Source organism: Corvus kubaryi, unplaced genomic scaffold, assembly GCF_017639235.1.
Source record: "Corvus kubaryi isolate FWS band 111438036 unplaced genomic scaffold, C.kubaryi_AGA036_p1.0 37396, whole genome shotgun sequence".
Classification (NCBI taxonomy): Eukaryota; Metazoa; Chordata; class Aves; order Passeriformes; family Corvidae; genus Corvus; species Corvus kubaryi.
In genome coordinates this window covers 15498068-15515722 of record NW_024581135.1, presented here as the reverse complement: position 1 = coordinate 15515722, position 17655 = coordinate 15498068, and the positions used below count along the sequence as shown (strand labels likewise).

The 17655-nt window shown below is 59.5% G+C and overlaps 1 protein-coding gene across 2 annotated transcripts; it reads right to left on the bottom strand.

Annotated features, from left to right (window-relative positions):
- Positions 1–2898: 2898 nt before the first annotated feature.
- Positions 2899–15937, bottom strand: WNT6 (Wnt family member 6). Of its 2 annotated transcripts, none has more exons than XM_042041146.1 (4): positions 15415–15937; positions 7058–7278; positions 3876–4177; positions 2899–3593 (listed from the first exon to the last, which is right to left on the bottom strand). In XM_042041146.1, the coding sequence occupies exons 1-4, from the start codon at positions 15759–15761 to the stop codon at positions 3132–3134; spliced, it is 1332 nt and encodes a 443-aa protein (XP_041897080.1). In that variant the 5' UTR covers positions 15762–15937; the 3' UTR covers positions 2899–3131. The 2 variants fall into 2 exon arrangements, with proteins under 2 accessions (XP_041897080.1, XP_041897081.1); XM_042041147.1 differs by having other exon boundaries at positions 7058–7273; positions 15415–15494.
- Between the last annotated feature and the right edge of the window lie 1718 nt (positions 15938–17655).

Genomic DNA, 17655 nt, shown 5'->3' with positions numbered 1-17655 from the left:
CCATCCCATCCCATCCCATCCCATCCCATCCCATCCCATCCCATCCCATCCCATCCCATCCCATCCCATCCCATCCCATTCCCACTCCCATGTTCCCCGTGCCGTGCCGCAGCTCCCCCTGGCGGCCTCCTGCCGCCGCGCCGCCCGCCCCGCCCCGCCCTGCATCCCGGGTTGCCATGGCGATGGCAAGGATGCTGCACCCCCCCAGGCCGGGAGCTGCTGGGTCTTGGGGGGTTCAGCAGGCTCCTGGGGGCCTGGATGGCTGCAGGACTTCCAGAAATCTGAGGGACTCCTGGAGCACTTCTGGGGACCCGGGGAGTACCTGCCCTTAGGGATTGCTGGGGTGTGTTAGGAATCTGGGGTGAGGTCCTGTTGGATGGGGAGCTCTTAGGGAGCTGTGGTGGTCTGGAGAACTGGGAGGTTTCTAGGGGACTCTGCTGGCTGTTCGGCCCTCTCCGGACCACTGGGCCAGTCCATACCCTGACAGGCTTTGTGAGGGCTTCTCCTGGCTATCAAGGGAATGGATTTGACTTTGCCAGACCAGGAGCAGCAGGGAGCTGTGGTAAGGAGCTGTCAGCCCCCACAAGAGCTGTCCCTTTCCCCCAGCTGGACAGAGAACAAGACACACAGCCCAAGTGGTTTGCACACCCATGAGAGGCTCACAGACACAGTGCAGAGGTAACTCATGGATGTGCAGAGGAGTTACCCCACAATCACGGACCATGTGCTTCCCCACATTTTTGGCTTCTGTGATCTCCATCCTTCAGGAGCTGTGATTTGGGACGATGGCAGAGAGAGCACAGGTCAGATACCTTACTCAAAAGTACTAAATGTCTTCCCATGGGTTTATCCATTGCCAGATCTCCAGAGCCATGCCCAACCAGCCCACAGCATGAAAGCAGCCCATTGTGGGGGAGCTGAGACAGAATCCAAAGAAGGAACTTGCCGAAGGTTAGAGCTCAGACTCTGAACATCTCACAGAGGGTTTCAGAATCCCTCTATAGTTGTTCTCAGCCATGGTTCCAGAGGACAGCAGGAGTGACATAAAGTTTCACAGGACCTGCCTGAATTGACCTCTCCTGGCAGTCCAGGGCTTGAGGTGTGCTCAAGTGCATCCAATTCAGAGGGACCTGCAGAGCCTATGGAACAGCTTCCCACATCTTCCAGCACACAGCTCCTGCAACTCTCCAGCTCCCTTCCTGGAGGATTCTTTTGCACCCACACACATTCTGCCTGTCCCAGACACACCTGAGGAAACACAATACAACATGCAAACATACTGTCACACAGGCACACGTGGGGACAGTGTCACTGACACACACACACACACACTGGCAATCTGCTGTGTGTTCATAGAGATGCAGGAAGACACACGGGCCAACATTTACACACCCGCGAGGGGTCACACACACAGTGAGGGGTGTATATACAAGCTCACATGCACACATATGGTCATGGACAAGCATAAACATGCCTCCTGTGCATGCAAACACACCAAGCTGCCTGCATGCACAGGTACCTGCACCCACCCAGCCCTGCTCACACCCACCCATGTGTTCCCATGGGCGGGCGTGGGGATGGCAATTCCCGGGAGCCCTGTGTCCCTCCCTTCTCCCAGCGCCACTGTGGCCAAGTCAGAAGGGAATTTCCAGCTGCAAAGCTGCAGCTGACAGATTTAGAGACTCCCTCCCCAGTGGTTTCTGGGCCAAGTTAATGGTTCACCAGCACCCTGCTTCTCCTGCCCTTCCCTGCTAGCTGCCTGGGGCGGGCAAGGAAGCACCCACTGGTGGGCATCTCCAGCACCCCATGCAGCCTTCCTTGCCTTGCAGTCTGTCCAGCACCGTGAGCTCTGTTTTTACCCTGCCCTGCAGTACCCAGCACAAGGGGCATTGTCCACCTCAGCTACCTCAGGTTAGAGCTCTCTTGCAGAGGTGTGGACAGGAAAGCCCCCAGTGTCCAGCACTACTGCAAAGTGGAGGGCAGGCACAGGAGCATGGACCTGTCTACCCAGGCCCTCTCTCTGCTGACATCCCTCTGGGGCTCCTCAGCCTAGTGGGGCATTGCCAGCTGAGCAGGCACTGCACACACACATTCCCCTCTGCAGTTACCTGAACCCTTCTGCTGGGTAATGCTGGAGAAACCAGTTCCTGTGGGCTCCTTGCAGCATGGGATGGACCCCCTCAGAGATCCCTGGAGCCCCTGGAACAGAGGCTTGGCAGCCTGCCTTGCTGGGCAGCCAGGCAGGCTGCTCCTCACCCTGTGTTTGTCCATGAGGGGCACAGGCTGATCAGGTTATCAAGACATACATGCCTGGCACCCTGCCATCCAGGTGGGGTTGCACGTGGCCCACGGCATGCCAAGTGAATGCCTTGCATGCCACCAAGCCAACAGTGTCAGCGCTGTCCAGGGCTGCCGTGTGCCAGGCTCTGCAGCGGGAACTGCAGTGACGGTGACTGGAGTGAAAAGAATACAGGATCCCTTCAAGAAACTCAGAGCACATCGCCATAGTGTTAGGGCAGATAGATGTGCCCCTGGCATGAGGCATGAGTGGAAGCACCGTGGACTGCAAACATCCCAGGTGAGATGGTGGAGGGACACAAACTGGCACCCCAAGGAATGACAGCTGTGGGTGATGGGAGGAGAACGCTCACGCAGTAGAGCAGGGCAGGAGAGTACTCGCCCTCATCCACACACATCTCCAGGCTCAACAACCACAGAGAAAATCAGAGAGTAGATAAAAAATGAGCTGGACTTTGCCACAGGTCCCAGCAGGGACAGAGGCTGGCAGGAGAGTTACTGATTGGGACTCACAGCTGGGGCAAGACAGCTCTCTGGCTAGTCCCATCCCAGTACGGTAGTCAGCGCTTCCCAGCCCTCCCCAGGAAGCGCTGTGGCATACCAGCTTTAAATAGCTTTATTAGTGGAAGCTCTGTGCCCACAGCTCCCACCGCGGGGGCCGTGGGGAAGCCAGGCAGCCCCATGCTGCCCTCTGGGGAAGGCAGGACTCCCCGGAGCGCAGAGCTGGGCTCACCCATGCTGACCCTGCCACCGGCTCCTCCTGTCTCTGTCCCAGGAGGGCCTTGTGAGCTTGGAGGTGGTCTCCCAAACTGTCCTTGCCTGACCTCAGGCTGTCAGATGCAGAGGCTGAGCTCCTGACGGACGGAGCACTTGCGGCACTGCACCACACAGCACCAGTGGAAGCGGCAAAGGCAGTTCTCCTCCAACACCACCGTCTCGTCCCGGTGCCCTCTCCCGCAGCACAGCAGGTCGCACCCACTCGTGTCCATGGCTGTGCTGTTGCAGACACGGCCCCTGGTGCCCAGTGAGCCTGTCTTACGATTAGCCGAGCAGAAATCAGGTGAGTCAGCCGAGTAGATGAGGTCCTGTTTATCGGGAGGCTTGATGTTGTCACCCACAGGGATGAGGGTTTTCCCGTCGTTGCCTCCCATCACCTTGAAAGCCCCATTGAAGCGCTCGAGCAGGCGATCCCCCACCTCACGGAAATGGGGCATCTTCCTCCAGCAGGTCCGCAGGGTGCAGGAGCCCGACAGCCCGTGGCATTTGCACTCTGTCCTCATGTAGCTGCGCACCGCCTGGGGAAGAGACAGCGATGCTCAGCCCTCGGTTCCCTCTCTCGCTGCCCAGCACCCCCAGCCAAAACCCTGCCTCTTGGTGCTGCCCTGGCCCGGGGGAGAGGCTGGGGGTGGAGAGTGGCACGGGGAGGGGTTCCAAAGCACCTGCCAAGGATACCCAAAAAGACATTGGGTCATATTTCAGCCAAAGCTGGTGCAGGTACACGGCTTGGGCACACTGAAGGTGGAGGGCTGGGGGTGGGGCACAGGGGGCGCAGGGGACAGGGAGTGCAGGGGCATTACCAAGCGCCCGGCTTCGTTGTTGTGCAGGTCGATAAGGGCTCGGATGTCATTTTTGCCTTTCTTGTTCTTGGCATCCATGAACTGCTGGGATTTCTCGTAGCCGAACTGCACATCATCCCCACAGCCCCCCCACTCCCAGGCGGTGCCCTCTGTGCCTGGCCCCGCTGTGGGCGAGGGGGGGGCCCGGCTCCGTGTCAGCTCGCAGCCGCACTGCAGCAGCTCGCCCATGCTGCAGGCCTGCGTGATGGCGTGGCTCACCCCCGCCGCCGTGATGGCATACACGAAGGCTGTTTCACGGATATCTGCAGGAGAACAGACAGGGCCGGGATGTGGGGTTAGCTCCAGCATGCAAAGCACCATCCACCCTGGCTGACATCCCAGGGGGCTCAGACGCCCCCTTCTCCCTCTTCATATGTGCTCAGTGCTGTTCCCTGGGTGATGCACCCACCTTGGAATAGGCTGCCTGGGGCAGGAACGGCCTCTTGCAAGCAGATTTGAGGACTCTGGGGGATGGTCAGGCCCTGCCAGTGCTCCTCCACTCAGCTGCAGAGAGGCAACGAATCTCCTGCCTCCCCTTGCAAATCTGGGTGCTGCCCCATAGGAAAGAGGGAAGCTCAGAAGGCAGAGAGTGGTCCCAGGTGACCAGGTGGTACCCACAGCTTCCTCACACTACCCTGCGACATCCCTCCAAGCAGTAAAAATCCCATCCCCAGCTCCAAACTGGCACCTGGAAAGAAATACTGCGAGGGATACAGAAGGTGCCACTCACCCCTCTGCATGTTGGCAGTGATGAAGCTGTGCTGCCTGCTCTGCCCCCACTCCCCTCTTTGCCATGGGGAGCTGCCTGCCCCCCTCTCTCCACCAGCACAGCCTCCACCCTGCAGGATTATTTATTATTAGTATTTGCTCCTGTCTCTCTCTGCTCCGGGACACGAATTCCAAGCATCTTTCCCCTGCCCGGACCTGCCGCTCACAGCCGCAGCCAGCGGGGGATTCTGGCAGCGGGGGTGCGGCGCCCTGCTCGGGGGGCTCCTGCACTCCCCCTGCTCCGTGCCAGCCGAACCCCTGCCCACCCAAATGCCAGGGCAAGGCTGGCCCAGGGTGGTGGCATGCAGGGGATTCCTGGGGAGGGAGGGGAAGGTGAGTTCCGGGGGGTGTCCCATCCCTCCATCTTCAGTATTCTGACTTGAGGGGGCTGCAGGGAGAGGGATACCAGGGCACCAGTTCCATGAGGATCTCCTCCAAAAGCCCACGCAGCACCTGAATCCCTCTGGTGCTAGCAGGAACCGGGCACACTGGTGCCTTTCTGGCAGTGCCACCCAGGGGGTGGCACCCCCTCCCCAGGCCCTCCTGCCCCCACAAGCCACCCGACCACCCGCCTGCTCCCACCTGGGGCTGGCAGAGCCCTCAGCAGGCAGCCCGAAGCTGGCAGAGGTCCCCATGCCACCCTGCCAGCCGGGCCCTGGGGGGATGCCGCTCCTCTGACAGCTCCACCAGACACGTGGCTTCCCCCAAGCCAGCCTGCCCTGGCATGCCGTACCTGGCACAGGCGGCTGGGAGGGAAGAGGGGACAGCCATGACTGTGCCAGAGAGGCCATGGCCAGGAGCAGGAGGTTTGCACCATCCTTGGATAGAAAAGGACATTGGACGGGAGGTACTCATCTGATGGAGCTGGGAACCCCAAAAACACTGGGATACCTTATGCCATCCCTGCAGGCTTACAGGGAGGCTGGTGCCTACTGGCACCTCTGAGGGCTTCTGACACCCATCCTGTTGCTCTGGGGAACTCCACACCTCTAGTTGGGATGCCCCATGTCCTCGGAGTGCCAGGGACTCACAAACTCACTGCTGTCCCTACAACACTGGTTATCTCTATCACCCCAGCAGTGAGGCTGGACCAATATGGTGGCTTCTTCAGCATCCCCATGCTTGATGTGTCTGTGCCTCCTCCAACACAAGCTCTTCCTGGGTACCCAGCAGCTCATCTGCCAGTACCTTTGACCCACCACCTGGTCTGGCCCTGTATTCTGGCACCACCCCACTTCCAGCCTGGATCCCTGCCTGGCACAGATCCCACCTGCCTCACTGCCAGGTTGTGGTGAAAATAGGTGACTCCAGAGGCAGAAGAGTCCCCCATGTGCTGTGACTCTCTGCCTCTTGACTGAATACACCTCCCTGTGCTGGGAGGAACCCACATCTGCAAATCAGCTTTCTTAACGAGCCTATCTCCCTCCCATGGGCCAGTGTCTCCCTCGGGGCTTCAGCTCTGACCCCCACTAGTACCTGCAGTCAGTTGGGTGCCCAGGGCACCCCGCTCTTTCCAATCCTCCCAGGGAGGCCACCTTGACCACCCTGCATGGCCCAAGGACATACCCACTTTGCCTCAGGCTGGCCATGTACCAACAGATGTGACGGCTGAGGAGTCTGGGGCTTACTCCAGCATCTTCATCTGCCATAGCACAGGGACCAACATGGGAAGAGGGGAAGGACTAACCTCATCTCCCACTAAGCGATCCTACCAGCCAAAGGTGCTTCAAGCTTCCCCTGTTGCTTGGAGCATCATCCACTCCCAGCCTCTCTCCCTGAGGAGCATGCAGGGCTTTCCCATCCCTTACACTCTCTTGGGTGTCCTCTGCCCCTGCTCTGATTTTGGTGCCGCTGGGCTGGGCTTGGACCACTGTATCCAGGTGGCTGAGACCTGCACATACCTTCCTGCCACCCGGCCCTGTTACTCAGGGTGACATCAGGGTGCCCATCCAGGGACAGGGACAGGAGACAAACAGGGACAGCAGGAGGGATGTGAAGGGCACCCACGGGGTGAGGGGCAGCTCCCAACAGCTGCACACTGCCTCCCACCCGGGCCCCTCCCCCCAGCACACCCTGGGGTCCCAGGGGAGCAGTAAATCACTGCCAGACGAGGGTGCATTCTTGGGCTTCACGAAGCCCCGCACTGTCTGGGAGCATCGGTAATTGCTTCATTACAACACGGCAGTAACATGTCCCGGCAGTGAAACCTCAGCGTGACTGAACTGGGGAGCACTGAGCAACCCCCTACATACACACACACACACACACACACAGAGGTTTGCACACCAAGACTCTGCTCCAGGAGTCCCAGGGAGGAGCATGACCAGGCTGGAGCCTTTTTGGGAAATGGGAAGCTGAGGAAGCACTGGCCTTACCCTGCTGCAGGATCTTGCCGAAGTACTTGCTGTGGCTGGTGCAGTTCCAGCGGCGGAAGCGGAATTGGTACTGGCACTCCCGGACGCCCAGCTTGGTGCCCTTGGCCACCTCCTGCACAATCTCTGGCTCCAGCTGGCACAGCTCTGCCTGCTTCCCTGCCAGCCGCTTCGTCTTGCGGCAGATGCTGTTGGGGTCCATGACCAGGGGGCTCCCCACTGCCCTGCAGGAGGGGACAGCGAGCAGAGCAAAACCAGCACTCAAGCCCAGGAGACACCGGGGTGTGGATGGGACATGACCAGATCTAGCCTCAGGGACAGAGCAGGGCTGCAGGGCAGTGCCAGCTCCACGCTGAGCCTGGGTGACAAGGGGACGGAGAGTGGTATGTAGCAGGGGCAGGACAATAGGTATGGGTTGATCACCCAGGCAATACCTTGCCCTCTCCATCCAGTCAGGGAATGGAGGGGATCTCCAGCCACGGGACTGGCTGTAGGATGATGCTGGCACATACTACTCTACATCCTTGGGGACATCCATGGGGGTGATGGTGTGTCCCCGATGGGAGATGGCAGAAATATCGTGCTACTCAGCACCTGCTCTTTGGGGCTGGCACTGACCCAACTGAGCCCTGGCATTGCCATGTGACTGATGCCCCATGCAGCTGCGTCCCCCAGAGCTGTGGACACAGCAAGGAGCCCAGCCAGCATTCTTGGTGTGTCTCCCCCTCTCCACGGAGGCTTGCTGCTTTACGCCGTGGGAGACTAGATGAGTGACCTTGCATGTGATAAAGCCCCTCGGCTGCTGGCCAGGATCCTGTACTCACCTCCCCAAATCCAGGCACTGAGTCCAGGGAATGGAGCTGCAGGCGGGCGCGGGAGTGCAAGGGAGGGATGCAGGTGGCATCGCCAGCTCTGCCAATGCCAGTGAGGAAGGGCAAGTCTTGGCTCGGCCCATGTCAGAGGCAGCTCCTCCTTGCCAGCACAGCTGGAGAGAGGTGCCTGGCTCCCTGGTAGCCTGGAGGCAAAGTCTGAGCACAACGCTGTGCTCCCTGGTGTGCCACTGGCTACAGAAACTCGTGTACTTTCCCCACACATTTTGCCCGGAGTGCCCTCCCCAGCACAGCTCATGCAGCTGCGCAGCCTGCCAGCACCCTGCCTCGTGCTGACGCAGGCACTGCTCCAGTTCTGCCATGGGCAACTCCGGAGCCATGGGCCACACGAATTTAGCACACCCTAAACACAGCCCCACTCAGCCCACCCTTACCTCCAGCACTGCTCCTGTGGGCTCAGAGCTCATCCTGCTCAACAACATGATTTCCATGGCCATGGATGCCCACAGAACCTTAGGGCTGGACTCAGCATACCCCAGGACCATGAGATGCCCGATGATTGGGAGGCTACATTCCCTGGGATTCCCTGGGGAGCAGTGCTTGGGCTGCTCGTGCTGCCTTCAGCCCCACTCACTGGAGAGCATCAGCTGCACTCTGCTTCCAAACCCAGAGCTTTATAGTCTGGCCAAGCCCCAGGGGCTCAAAAATCACAAGCTGAATCTCAGTGTTTAACTGTGTTCTGGGTTTCCTTTTCACTCTTGTGCAGCTGGGGGGCTGTGTTTGGGACACCAGGCTGCAGTACTCTGCTTGCAATCCTGTCCCCAGTGCAAACCCCCTCCAAGCTCCTTGTTTGAAGCTCAAGGCCCTGCCAGGATCACCCTGCCTCATGTAAGGCTCCCCAGCTGCCTGGATCTCCTGCCCACCAGACCCCAGCTGGGCTTGGAGAGGACGTGCCCTCTCACACAGCCTGGAAAAGGAGCCCTTATGCTTTGGCTGGAGGTTTAAAGGTTAAAGAGCTCAACAGAGAGGCCTAGTCTGGAAAGGGAATTTCCAGCAGGGAAACTGAGGCAAGCCCACACTCCTGCTGGGGAGAACCCATCTCCCTTTGCTCCTGGCAGCTCAGTTTCCCTTTGCTGCACAATTCATATGCACCTCTGCAAAGGGATGGGGCAGCTAGGGAAGCATTGCGGAGCTTGCCTGGCACAGGTCCCCCATAGATGGGGAAACTGAGGCCCACATGGAAAGTGACCGGAAAATCTGTCCGGTCCCATTCCACGATGACCACACAGGGATCCAAGCCTCCATGTCGGTCTCCAAGTTTGCTGTCCTTTGTGACCATGGGCTCCCAACATCTACAGCAGGATGGCGGAGGTTTGGCTGCCTCCGCCGGCGGGGTGGGGAAGAGGGGGAGCAGAGATGGGACTTTCATTAAGAGATGACTCTTTGTACTTGTATAAAAACGATGCGCCAGCCCCCCGGGGCCGTCAGATCAAATACTGAACTGTGGCTCACCCCGGCCCGCTGGATCAGGCCGGGAAGAAGATCTCAGCCCCGCGGGTCTGGGGGGCGGTGGGCGGCTCACCGGCACCGCGGGGGTCCCCACCCATGGTCCAGGCGGCAGCAAGGCTGGCGGGAGAGCACGGGAGCTTTCTGTCCATGCCGGCGAGGCGTGGGGTGGGCTGCCTAAGTCCAGCGCAATATTAATTTCCGCTGGGCTCCACTTTCTGGCACAGGGAGGCTGCCGGGAGCCCAAGAGCTGTTTTGCTTTGGAGGGTTCAGAGGCGGGGGAGAATGGGGGGAGACAAGGGCAAGAAAAATGCTGCCAAACTGCTACCACTTTGGCAAGGGCTCCGGCACAGGGCCCAGATCTGCCTGAGCTTGTCCCGCTCCAAGGCCTCCCGCATCTACAATTAAGGTGCCCCACCTCTGCCGCCGGGCACTCCTCCCCCTGCCCTGGTGAAGGAACAGGGTCGCCAGCCCGGCTCCCCGCAACTTGCCTGGGGCACCCCGGCCCCCCCCACCTCCTCCTGCCTGGGAGCCCCCCGCCAGGCTCGGCAGCACAGCAGCATCCCTCCTGCCTGCCCCTGGTGCCCTTTTCTGGCTGCCAGAACTGCTGCTGGGGGGCTGCTGTCTTGCCCCGAAAGCCAATGGGATGATGAGTCCCACTTTCCAACCTTCCAGCACTCCTATGTAAGGGAAACAACCCCCATTGCTGAAAGGGGAAACTGAGGCACAGAAAAGAGTCTGCAAACCACTGCCCACCTGCTGCTGGTACCCCTAAGGCTGCCACAGCTGCAGCCTGAGCCCAGTCCCAGTGACACACGTCAAACAGGAGTCACTGGGGCTTCTGATGCAACCCTTGGATGCTGTGCCTGCTGCAACAGAGCCGAGGGTTCCTAAGAGCCATAATCACCATCTTTTTCCGGCTCAGCTCATAGTCATGGAGCTTCCAGTATGTCCCAGTCTCATTCCCAGCCAAAATCATGGACAAAGGAGACTGGGCCAAGTCGCCATGTTCTCCTTGGGCGTGGGGATGATGTGGAGCAGGACCTCTGATCCCTGCCAGCAGACTGTTATGGAGGGGAGCCAGTGGGGTCCTGGTTTGCAGGAAGCCAAGGGAGTGAGGCTGGCAAAACCATGCAGTGAGCAAGAGGATAGTCAGCTTTTAAAAGTGGCACCTGCATCTTGGGTGAAAAATACCTGCTTTGGTCCTGGTGGCCCTGAAGCCCCAAGGGAGAGCAGTGGCTGGGCCATGCCAAATCCATGTGGGACCTGACAGGTCTGCACCCATTGGTACTGCTGCCTAGGCACTCCCATGTGTCAAGGGGACTCCGCTCTGGAGTAGTAAGGCTGTGTCTTGCCTCGCATGCAGGTCTCTATCCCAGCCTGTGGAAGCCCCCAGGAGGGTGATGCATGGTTACCTGGGGTACCCGGGTCATCACTCTGAGCCCACAGGTAATTCTGCACCCACCTGGAGAGGTAAGAACTGCAGGATGACAGCCCTGGAGAACTGACCTCCATCCCTAGGGACATAGGTCACCTCACACCAGGCACAATGATGTCACACTGAGTGACAGCCTACGAGGAAGTCAAACCCACAGGGAGCCCATCTCTTTCCAAGCTGTGCTAACAGGGCAAGGGGGACACATGGATGAATTTTCACCCATCCAGCTTTCCCTGCAGCCCATGTAGGCATGTGGCGGGCACTCGGCCCCTCACCTGGGGCGATGCGTGGGTGCTGCCACTAACCGGGGCAGCCAGGTGTGGAAACAGAGCAGGAGGCCCATGAGGGTGTGGTGAGTAAGCAGCAAGTCACTGCCCCGGGGGGCACAGCCAGGGTTTGGCTGCCGAGCAGCACCCAGGGCACTGAGGGAGCAGGAAATGCCGTGGGTTGGGAGGAGAAGGGGGACCCCATTCCCTGCCCTCCTCCTTACGCCTCCTTGGCAAGGATGGCATGCAAACAGCTGGGAAGCTGCCTAAAGAAAAGAGGCTTTGGCATGGCATTGCGTCAACCCATGGACCTGCTAGCTGCAGGGTCATGCTGAGGCCAGGCTCTCGTGAGCAGGAGCTGCCCAAATTTGTGCTACAGGTACTGGGGGGATGGAGGGAGAATGCACCTGCAGAGGTGGTGGTCCTAAAGCCATGTCCAAACCCTGGAAGGGCTGGGATAAGAAGAAAGAAGTCCACCCACTTGTGGTCACTGTGTCCTTCCTCCAGGTGCTGACAGAGGCTGGAGCTGGGGTAGCATGAGGGCTTGGCTAGTTCATGCCCAAATGTGGGTGCCACATTTTGTGGCAGGACCCTGCAAAGCTTGAGCAGGTGTCAGGGTGTGCCCAGCTCTGCCCAGTACCCTCCCACAAAAGGGGTGTTTGAATGGGTCAAGCCTCTGATGCAAAGCCCAGACAAACTCTCCAGTTTGTGTAGGGCATGGCTGGGGAGCCTGGGTGTCACCATGGGAGAGTGGACGTGATCAGGAGCAGGGACAAGGGATGGCACTGGGGAAAGCCCAGCAGCCTTTGTGGGAGAAAACAAGTAGCCCAATGGGAGCCAGTAGTCATCTCAAAGAGTGCAAGAGGAACACTGTCCCTTTGAAAAACCCAGCAAGACAGCAGCTGCCCCAGCAAGGGCACAGGGAGATGGCACCAGGCAGGGGCTCCCATGCTGGGAGATTCATTTCTGCCCATATGGTGCTGCTCCAGGGCAGAAGGCGTGCCTGGGATGGCTGGACAGCCCGGTCTGTTGGGCGCCGTGGGGTAGCAACTGTGGGTCAGCAAGCCCAGGGGGTGACTCACAATGCTCACCCCAAGGCACACAGGCAGGGCCCTCCAGCCCAGCAGCCTGCCCTTACAGGCTCTGGCCTTGCAGTGTGGCTGCTGGGCAGGGCAGTGAGAGAGGAGAGACCACTGTTGCATGAAACCACCCAGGGTGTGTGGCTCGAGAGACGTGGGACTGGGACCCCCTAAAGCAAGGGTGCAGCCACAGGGGCTGGTGGATGGGTCCCCTGGGCACCTCTGAAGAAGTCCCATGAAAATCTGGAGGTGCACTGCCCTTGTGCGTGGATGGGAAGGGGATGGAGGGCAGATGTCCATCCTTCTGAGCCCCTCAGACCCACAGCTGGAGCAGAGCACATTTCAGCTGGGATGATTTTCTGCCCTGCTTTCTCTTCCATCTCCCAGCTTCTCTCAGCCATGCCTGTGGAGAGCCAACAGGCACCGGGGAAGCTGGCTTTGCTTGCCCCCATCCCCACAGTGCCTCTGTTCCTGCAAGCACAGCCCAGCTGCAAACCGGCTTGGCTGAAATCCTGCTCTGAACCTGCCTGGGGCTCCTCAGACACTAAGTTTGCCTGCTCTGTATCTCTGCACCCTCTGGGCCAGCCCAGGAGCCCCAGGCAGTCCCTACCTGTCCTGCTCAGAGAGAAAACACTGTTGCACAAGGAGCTGAGCAAGAAATGTGTAAAGAATAGGGGAAGAGCAAGAAAGAGAATTTACAGAGCTGGTGGGAGCAAGGAGAGCCTACTCCCTGCAGCTTGGCACTAACCAAGGTGCCAACAGCATGTGAGTGATGTATCTTCCATTGGCACTGACCACAGCCTGCTCCCTTTTGCCATGGAAAGGTCTGTGTCTTCAGTGAACTCTCTGGGGACATTCTAACACAATGAGGATGCTCTTTCTCAAGCTACAAGGTCACTAGCAGGATGTCAGTGCTTGTACCTCATACCTGAATCTTTTTCCGTAGATGCAGCCATCTGCCAGAATCCCAGTGGGCACAGTTACCACCCCTGAGTGGCCAGGCCTCTTGACATCCAGCCCAGCTACAGCCCACCGTGCCACTCTCACAAATCAGGTCATCAGTGGTGGAAAAAATTGGTTCAGGTAACCCCTGTATCACCACCACCACCCAGATAATGCACTCAGGGGTGGGATGGGGAAGTTGTAAAGACATTTCTTTCTTGGCCAGGGAAAAATGCTCCCTTGGCCAAGCACCCACAAGTGCCCAGTGATGCACACACAAAGGTGTGCCACCGAAGTCCCTATGCATCAGTGACAGTGACAGCAAGGAACAACTCCATCAATGCCACCAGTCCTGGGGCTTCCAGGAACTCTGGCACAACACACAGCTGCACCCCTGAACCCCTCCCCACCAACAGCAAAGCCCACAGACACCAGTGCTACCCAGGCCTGGGAGAGGGGACCAGTACCAGGAGCAGACACATGGGAAGGTGCCTGTCATGAGCTGGCTCAGGGGACTAGGCAGCACCCAGACTCCTCTCCCCCAACACGGGAAGGGCTCCCTGAGATGATCTCAGCCAGGGGCCAAATCCCCAGACTCTGAGGGAAGCAGTTCATGAACCATCCAGCTGCTCCTGTGCCCTGTCCCGGGAAGCCTGGCATGTCCGTTTGGTGGTGCTGGTGGCCTCGTCCGCCCGCCACTGGCTCCAGAGTGAAGCAGAGTGTGAGCTGGTGATCTCCCTGAAGCCACTGCACTGCCCAGTGAATTCACCGTGCTTCAGGCAGCTGAGTTATTATTCTTAAAATAAAGGTTCTCTTTCTTCTTCTTTTTTAAAAGAAGAAAAAACAAGTTTGACCCCTTGCCCTCCTCTGCCAAATCCTGCTAATCTCCCCAAGCTGGTGCTGCCAGTGCACACATGGCACCAGCAGGACCCAGACCCCATGGTGAGATGCAGCTCTGAGCAGCTGGGGCAAGGGGCACCAGTACCCCAAGACCCTGCCCTTGTTGGTGCTGTCTGCCTGCCCCTGAAATGAAGGTAAAATGAGCTTCTGCTTCATCTCTATCTGCTCCAGCCGTGGGCAGATATCCTCGAAGCTGGAGCACAGGGCATGAGCTGGGAAATATTGATGAGGATGGGGCAGAGAAAGCACAGACAGCTGAAGGGACAGCTGTGTGTGTGTCTGAGAGCCAGGGAAAAACAGCAGGTCTCAGGCAGCAGGAGGGCATATGCCCTGCAATGGCACATCTACCCTGAGATGGGTGGCAGGGAGCATGGAGACCCTCCACAAGCACCCTGCTTTGGCCAGAGCTTGCCCTACCTCTCTCTCCCCTCCTCTAGCAAAAAAACCAAGGCAAGTCCCTGTTAAACCCTTGCCTGGCAATAAACACAGTGCTTGGGCTCCAGGGACAAACTCTCAGCTGATGTACAACTGACTATAACAGCAGCATTTATACTCACAAAGGCCCCCACTGCACCCCTGGAGCCAGGGCTAGCAAAGGGAATGGAGACGTGGAATAAATCACTGGTGGGCAGGCAGGGGACCGTGAGGGGAAAGGCTTATGGAGAGTTTTATTTTAGGGGTCAAAAGAGTGTGAAAATGTGGAGACGAGTAGCCTCAGATAATGAATGATAGCCCGGACAGCACGCCGGGGAGCTGGAATCTAAGCACTTAAAACCGGATAAAGACAGGCTGGGTGAAATTCTTAATAGATTTAAATAGTTCATGTTTCGACAGATACCTGGGCTTTCCAAGGCTGGGTCCCAGTTCTGTGCCTGTAATGAATCCCCCACCCCCTCTGGTATCCTGCAAGGCACCGTCTCTGCCTTTGATGAGGGCACCATTACAAATAGGGGTTTTGTCCCTGCTGTGTCCAGGCCACCATTCAGGGGGGACACTGTAGGGACCCTAAGGCTTTTAATTAAATTTGACTTACTGGAGGGGTCTGGAAGCCACTAAGCCCCCTTGCCCACCTCTCAGGCATATAAGCCTCCCAGGCTGTGGGCTTGGGGTGCAGGGAGGCAGAATTCAACTCTCACCACAGGACCTGTATGCCCTATAATCCTGGGGGTGCCCCAGCCTGCTGCCCCCAACACACTCGTGTGCCCAAACCCTGACAGCATGCGGGTGCCCCAGTCTGGATCCGAACAGCCAGTGAGCAGCAATTCCCACCCAAGTGGGTGTAGGGGACTCTGTCGTCCCCAAGTCGGGGAGGACCACCCCTGGGGATCGAGAGACCCTGCGCACCCTCCTGCTTCCCCCCCGTCCCCCTCCCCCCCCCCGCCCGGGATGTCCTACTCACCACCAGAGCCCGATGATGTTAGCGGGGCAGAGGAGGATGAAGAAGAGCCCCAGCTGGGTCCGGGAGGAAGGCAGCATCCTGCCAGGGCTGAGGAAAACGTCGAACTCGCTCCACGCCACTCGCGGGGAGCCGGGCAGCCCCAAGGTCCGGCCGGGGCCCCGGCGGGTGGGTGCCCGCTGTCTCCCTCCGCCGGGCCGGGCCGGGCCGGGCAGGCAACGCGGCCGGCGGGGCCGGGCCGGGCCGGGCTGGGTTGGGCTGGGCTGGGCAGGCACCTCCGGACGGCTGGAGCGCGGCGCGGAGGCTGCTCCGGAGAAGGAGGAGGAGGAGGGACGGGGCTGCGAAAGCATCTGCTCCGACAGGGAAACCGGAGCCCGGGGGGACGGACAGGGCGGGCCGGGCGGGGGGACTCCCGGGTGCCAGGCTCCGTCCCCGGCGCACAGCCACTGCCACGATGTGGGCACGGCCACGGCCACGGGCACCCTCCGGTAGGGGCCGGTGGCCGCAGCCCATCCGGCGCCGCGTCCCGCCGCCGCGTTTGAACGCGCAGCCCTTTTTGCGGCTCTGGCTGGCACAGCCCTGCCTCCGAAGCCCCGGGACCTGCTGCGGACCTGCCTGGCACAGCGCTGCCTGGCACGGCCCTGCCCGGCTCCGCTCGGGGTCCTGCCGCAGCCCTGCCAAACTCGGCCTGGCCTCGAGGCGTCCCCGATACCTTCCTGTCACACTCCTGCCCGACCCTGACACCTCTGGCATGGCCTTGCCCAAACCTGGCGTCCCTGTGTTGCCCCCAGCAACTGGACTGGGCCCGGCTGGCACAACCCTGGCTCCATGACCCTGCCTGTCCTCAGACCAGTCTGTCTCGCCTGGGAAGGCTGGAGGAGTGACCCCTCACAAGCATCTCCAACACTTAGCTCCAACACTCTGGAGAGACACGCCTGGGGCAGAGGGACACGCAGGGGAATGACCGAGTCAGCCACAGGAGCAAAGAGACCAGGAGAAGAGTACGGTGAGGGACATCTTGTTTACGGTGATTTCATCTCAGGTGCAGCCAGGACCCAGAACAGAGACAGCCCCCAGCACCAGAGCACAACAGGAGGAGCAGCAGGAGCTGCCTGGGGCAGGAGGAAGCTGACATGCCCAGAAGGTAGCAGGGGGCCACACAAGGGCTGGGCAGCTGGCTACAGGAGGAGCCCATAGCCTGCCACCCCAATTCTCCCCACAGAGGAGCCTCAGGAATGGTTTTCCAGTGCTCAGTCCAGTGCTCTGCGTCTCTGATTCCTCTTGTACCATTCATGGCTCCCAGCAGAGGTTGGGATGCAGCTCCCAGCCCTGCAGCACCTGAGCCATGGATCCTGGGAGAGCTACCCTGGGGGAGTCCCAGCTGATCTCTGTACCCACCTCCACTGAGCAACCAGCCAGCCCATTGGGTTACCCCAAGGGAAAAGGGGGTTTCTTCCACCAGTGATGGGCAAAGCAGAGCAACCTTGCTGCTGGTGGGATCACCCCTCCCTCCAGCAGCTATTTGTGCTCTGTCTCCCTTCATGGCCCCCCATACCCTGCCCATCTCAAGCCCCTGGCTTGCCCATCACTGTTCCCCTTGCCTTGATCACCAGCGGTTTCACCCCTTCACCTGGGCATGTTTGCTCCCTGCTAACAGCATTTGGTGGTGAATGACTCAGGCTTTATCTGCAGCTTGGCACAATTCTCTCCCTCCTGGGCACAGGACGTAAGAGAGACTCCCACCACCTCTGGAGGTTTCACACCTGCTCTTTCTCTGCCCTCCCACACAGGAACTGGGTTCCTGGTCTGCACTCCTGGCGTGGTGACTAGGATTGAGCTGTCCTGGCCACAGCATGGGGACACAGGGACACGGGGTCCTTCCCTGGGCTACCGCACCATGCCCTGTCCTTGCTGCCTTTTGCCTTCACCCACCAGCCTCCACCCTAGCTGTCCTACAGGAACCCCATCACCTCTAATCTAGGGGGATAGTTCACAACGAGTAGCTCGTGGAGGGGGGACATCCCTGCTAGGGCTGGGCGAGGCTGACACTGCACCCAGGGGCCCAGCCCCTGCCGGCAGAGCTCACTGCAACGCGCGGCTCATCTGCCGGCGTGTTGAAAGTGCCTGTTGTCCCCCCGCCCCTAGCGCCTGGCCTCCTCGCAAAGACAGCGCGGGGCAGGTGAGAAGCCTTTATCTGATTTCCTAAGGGCAGAAAAATCCCTTTGATTTTGCCCCGAAGAAGGG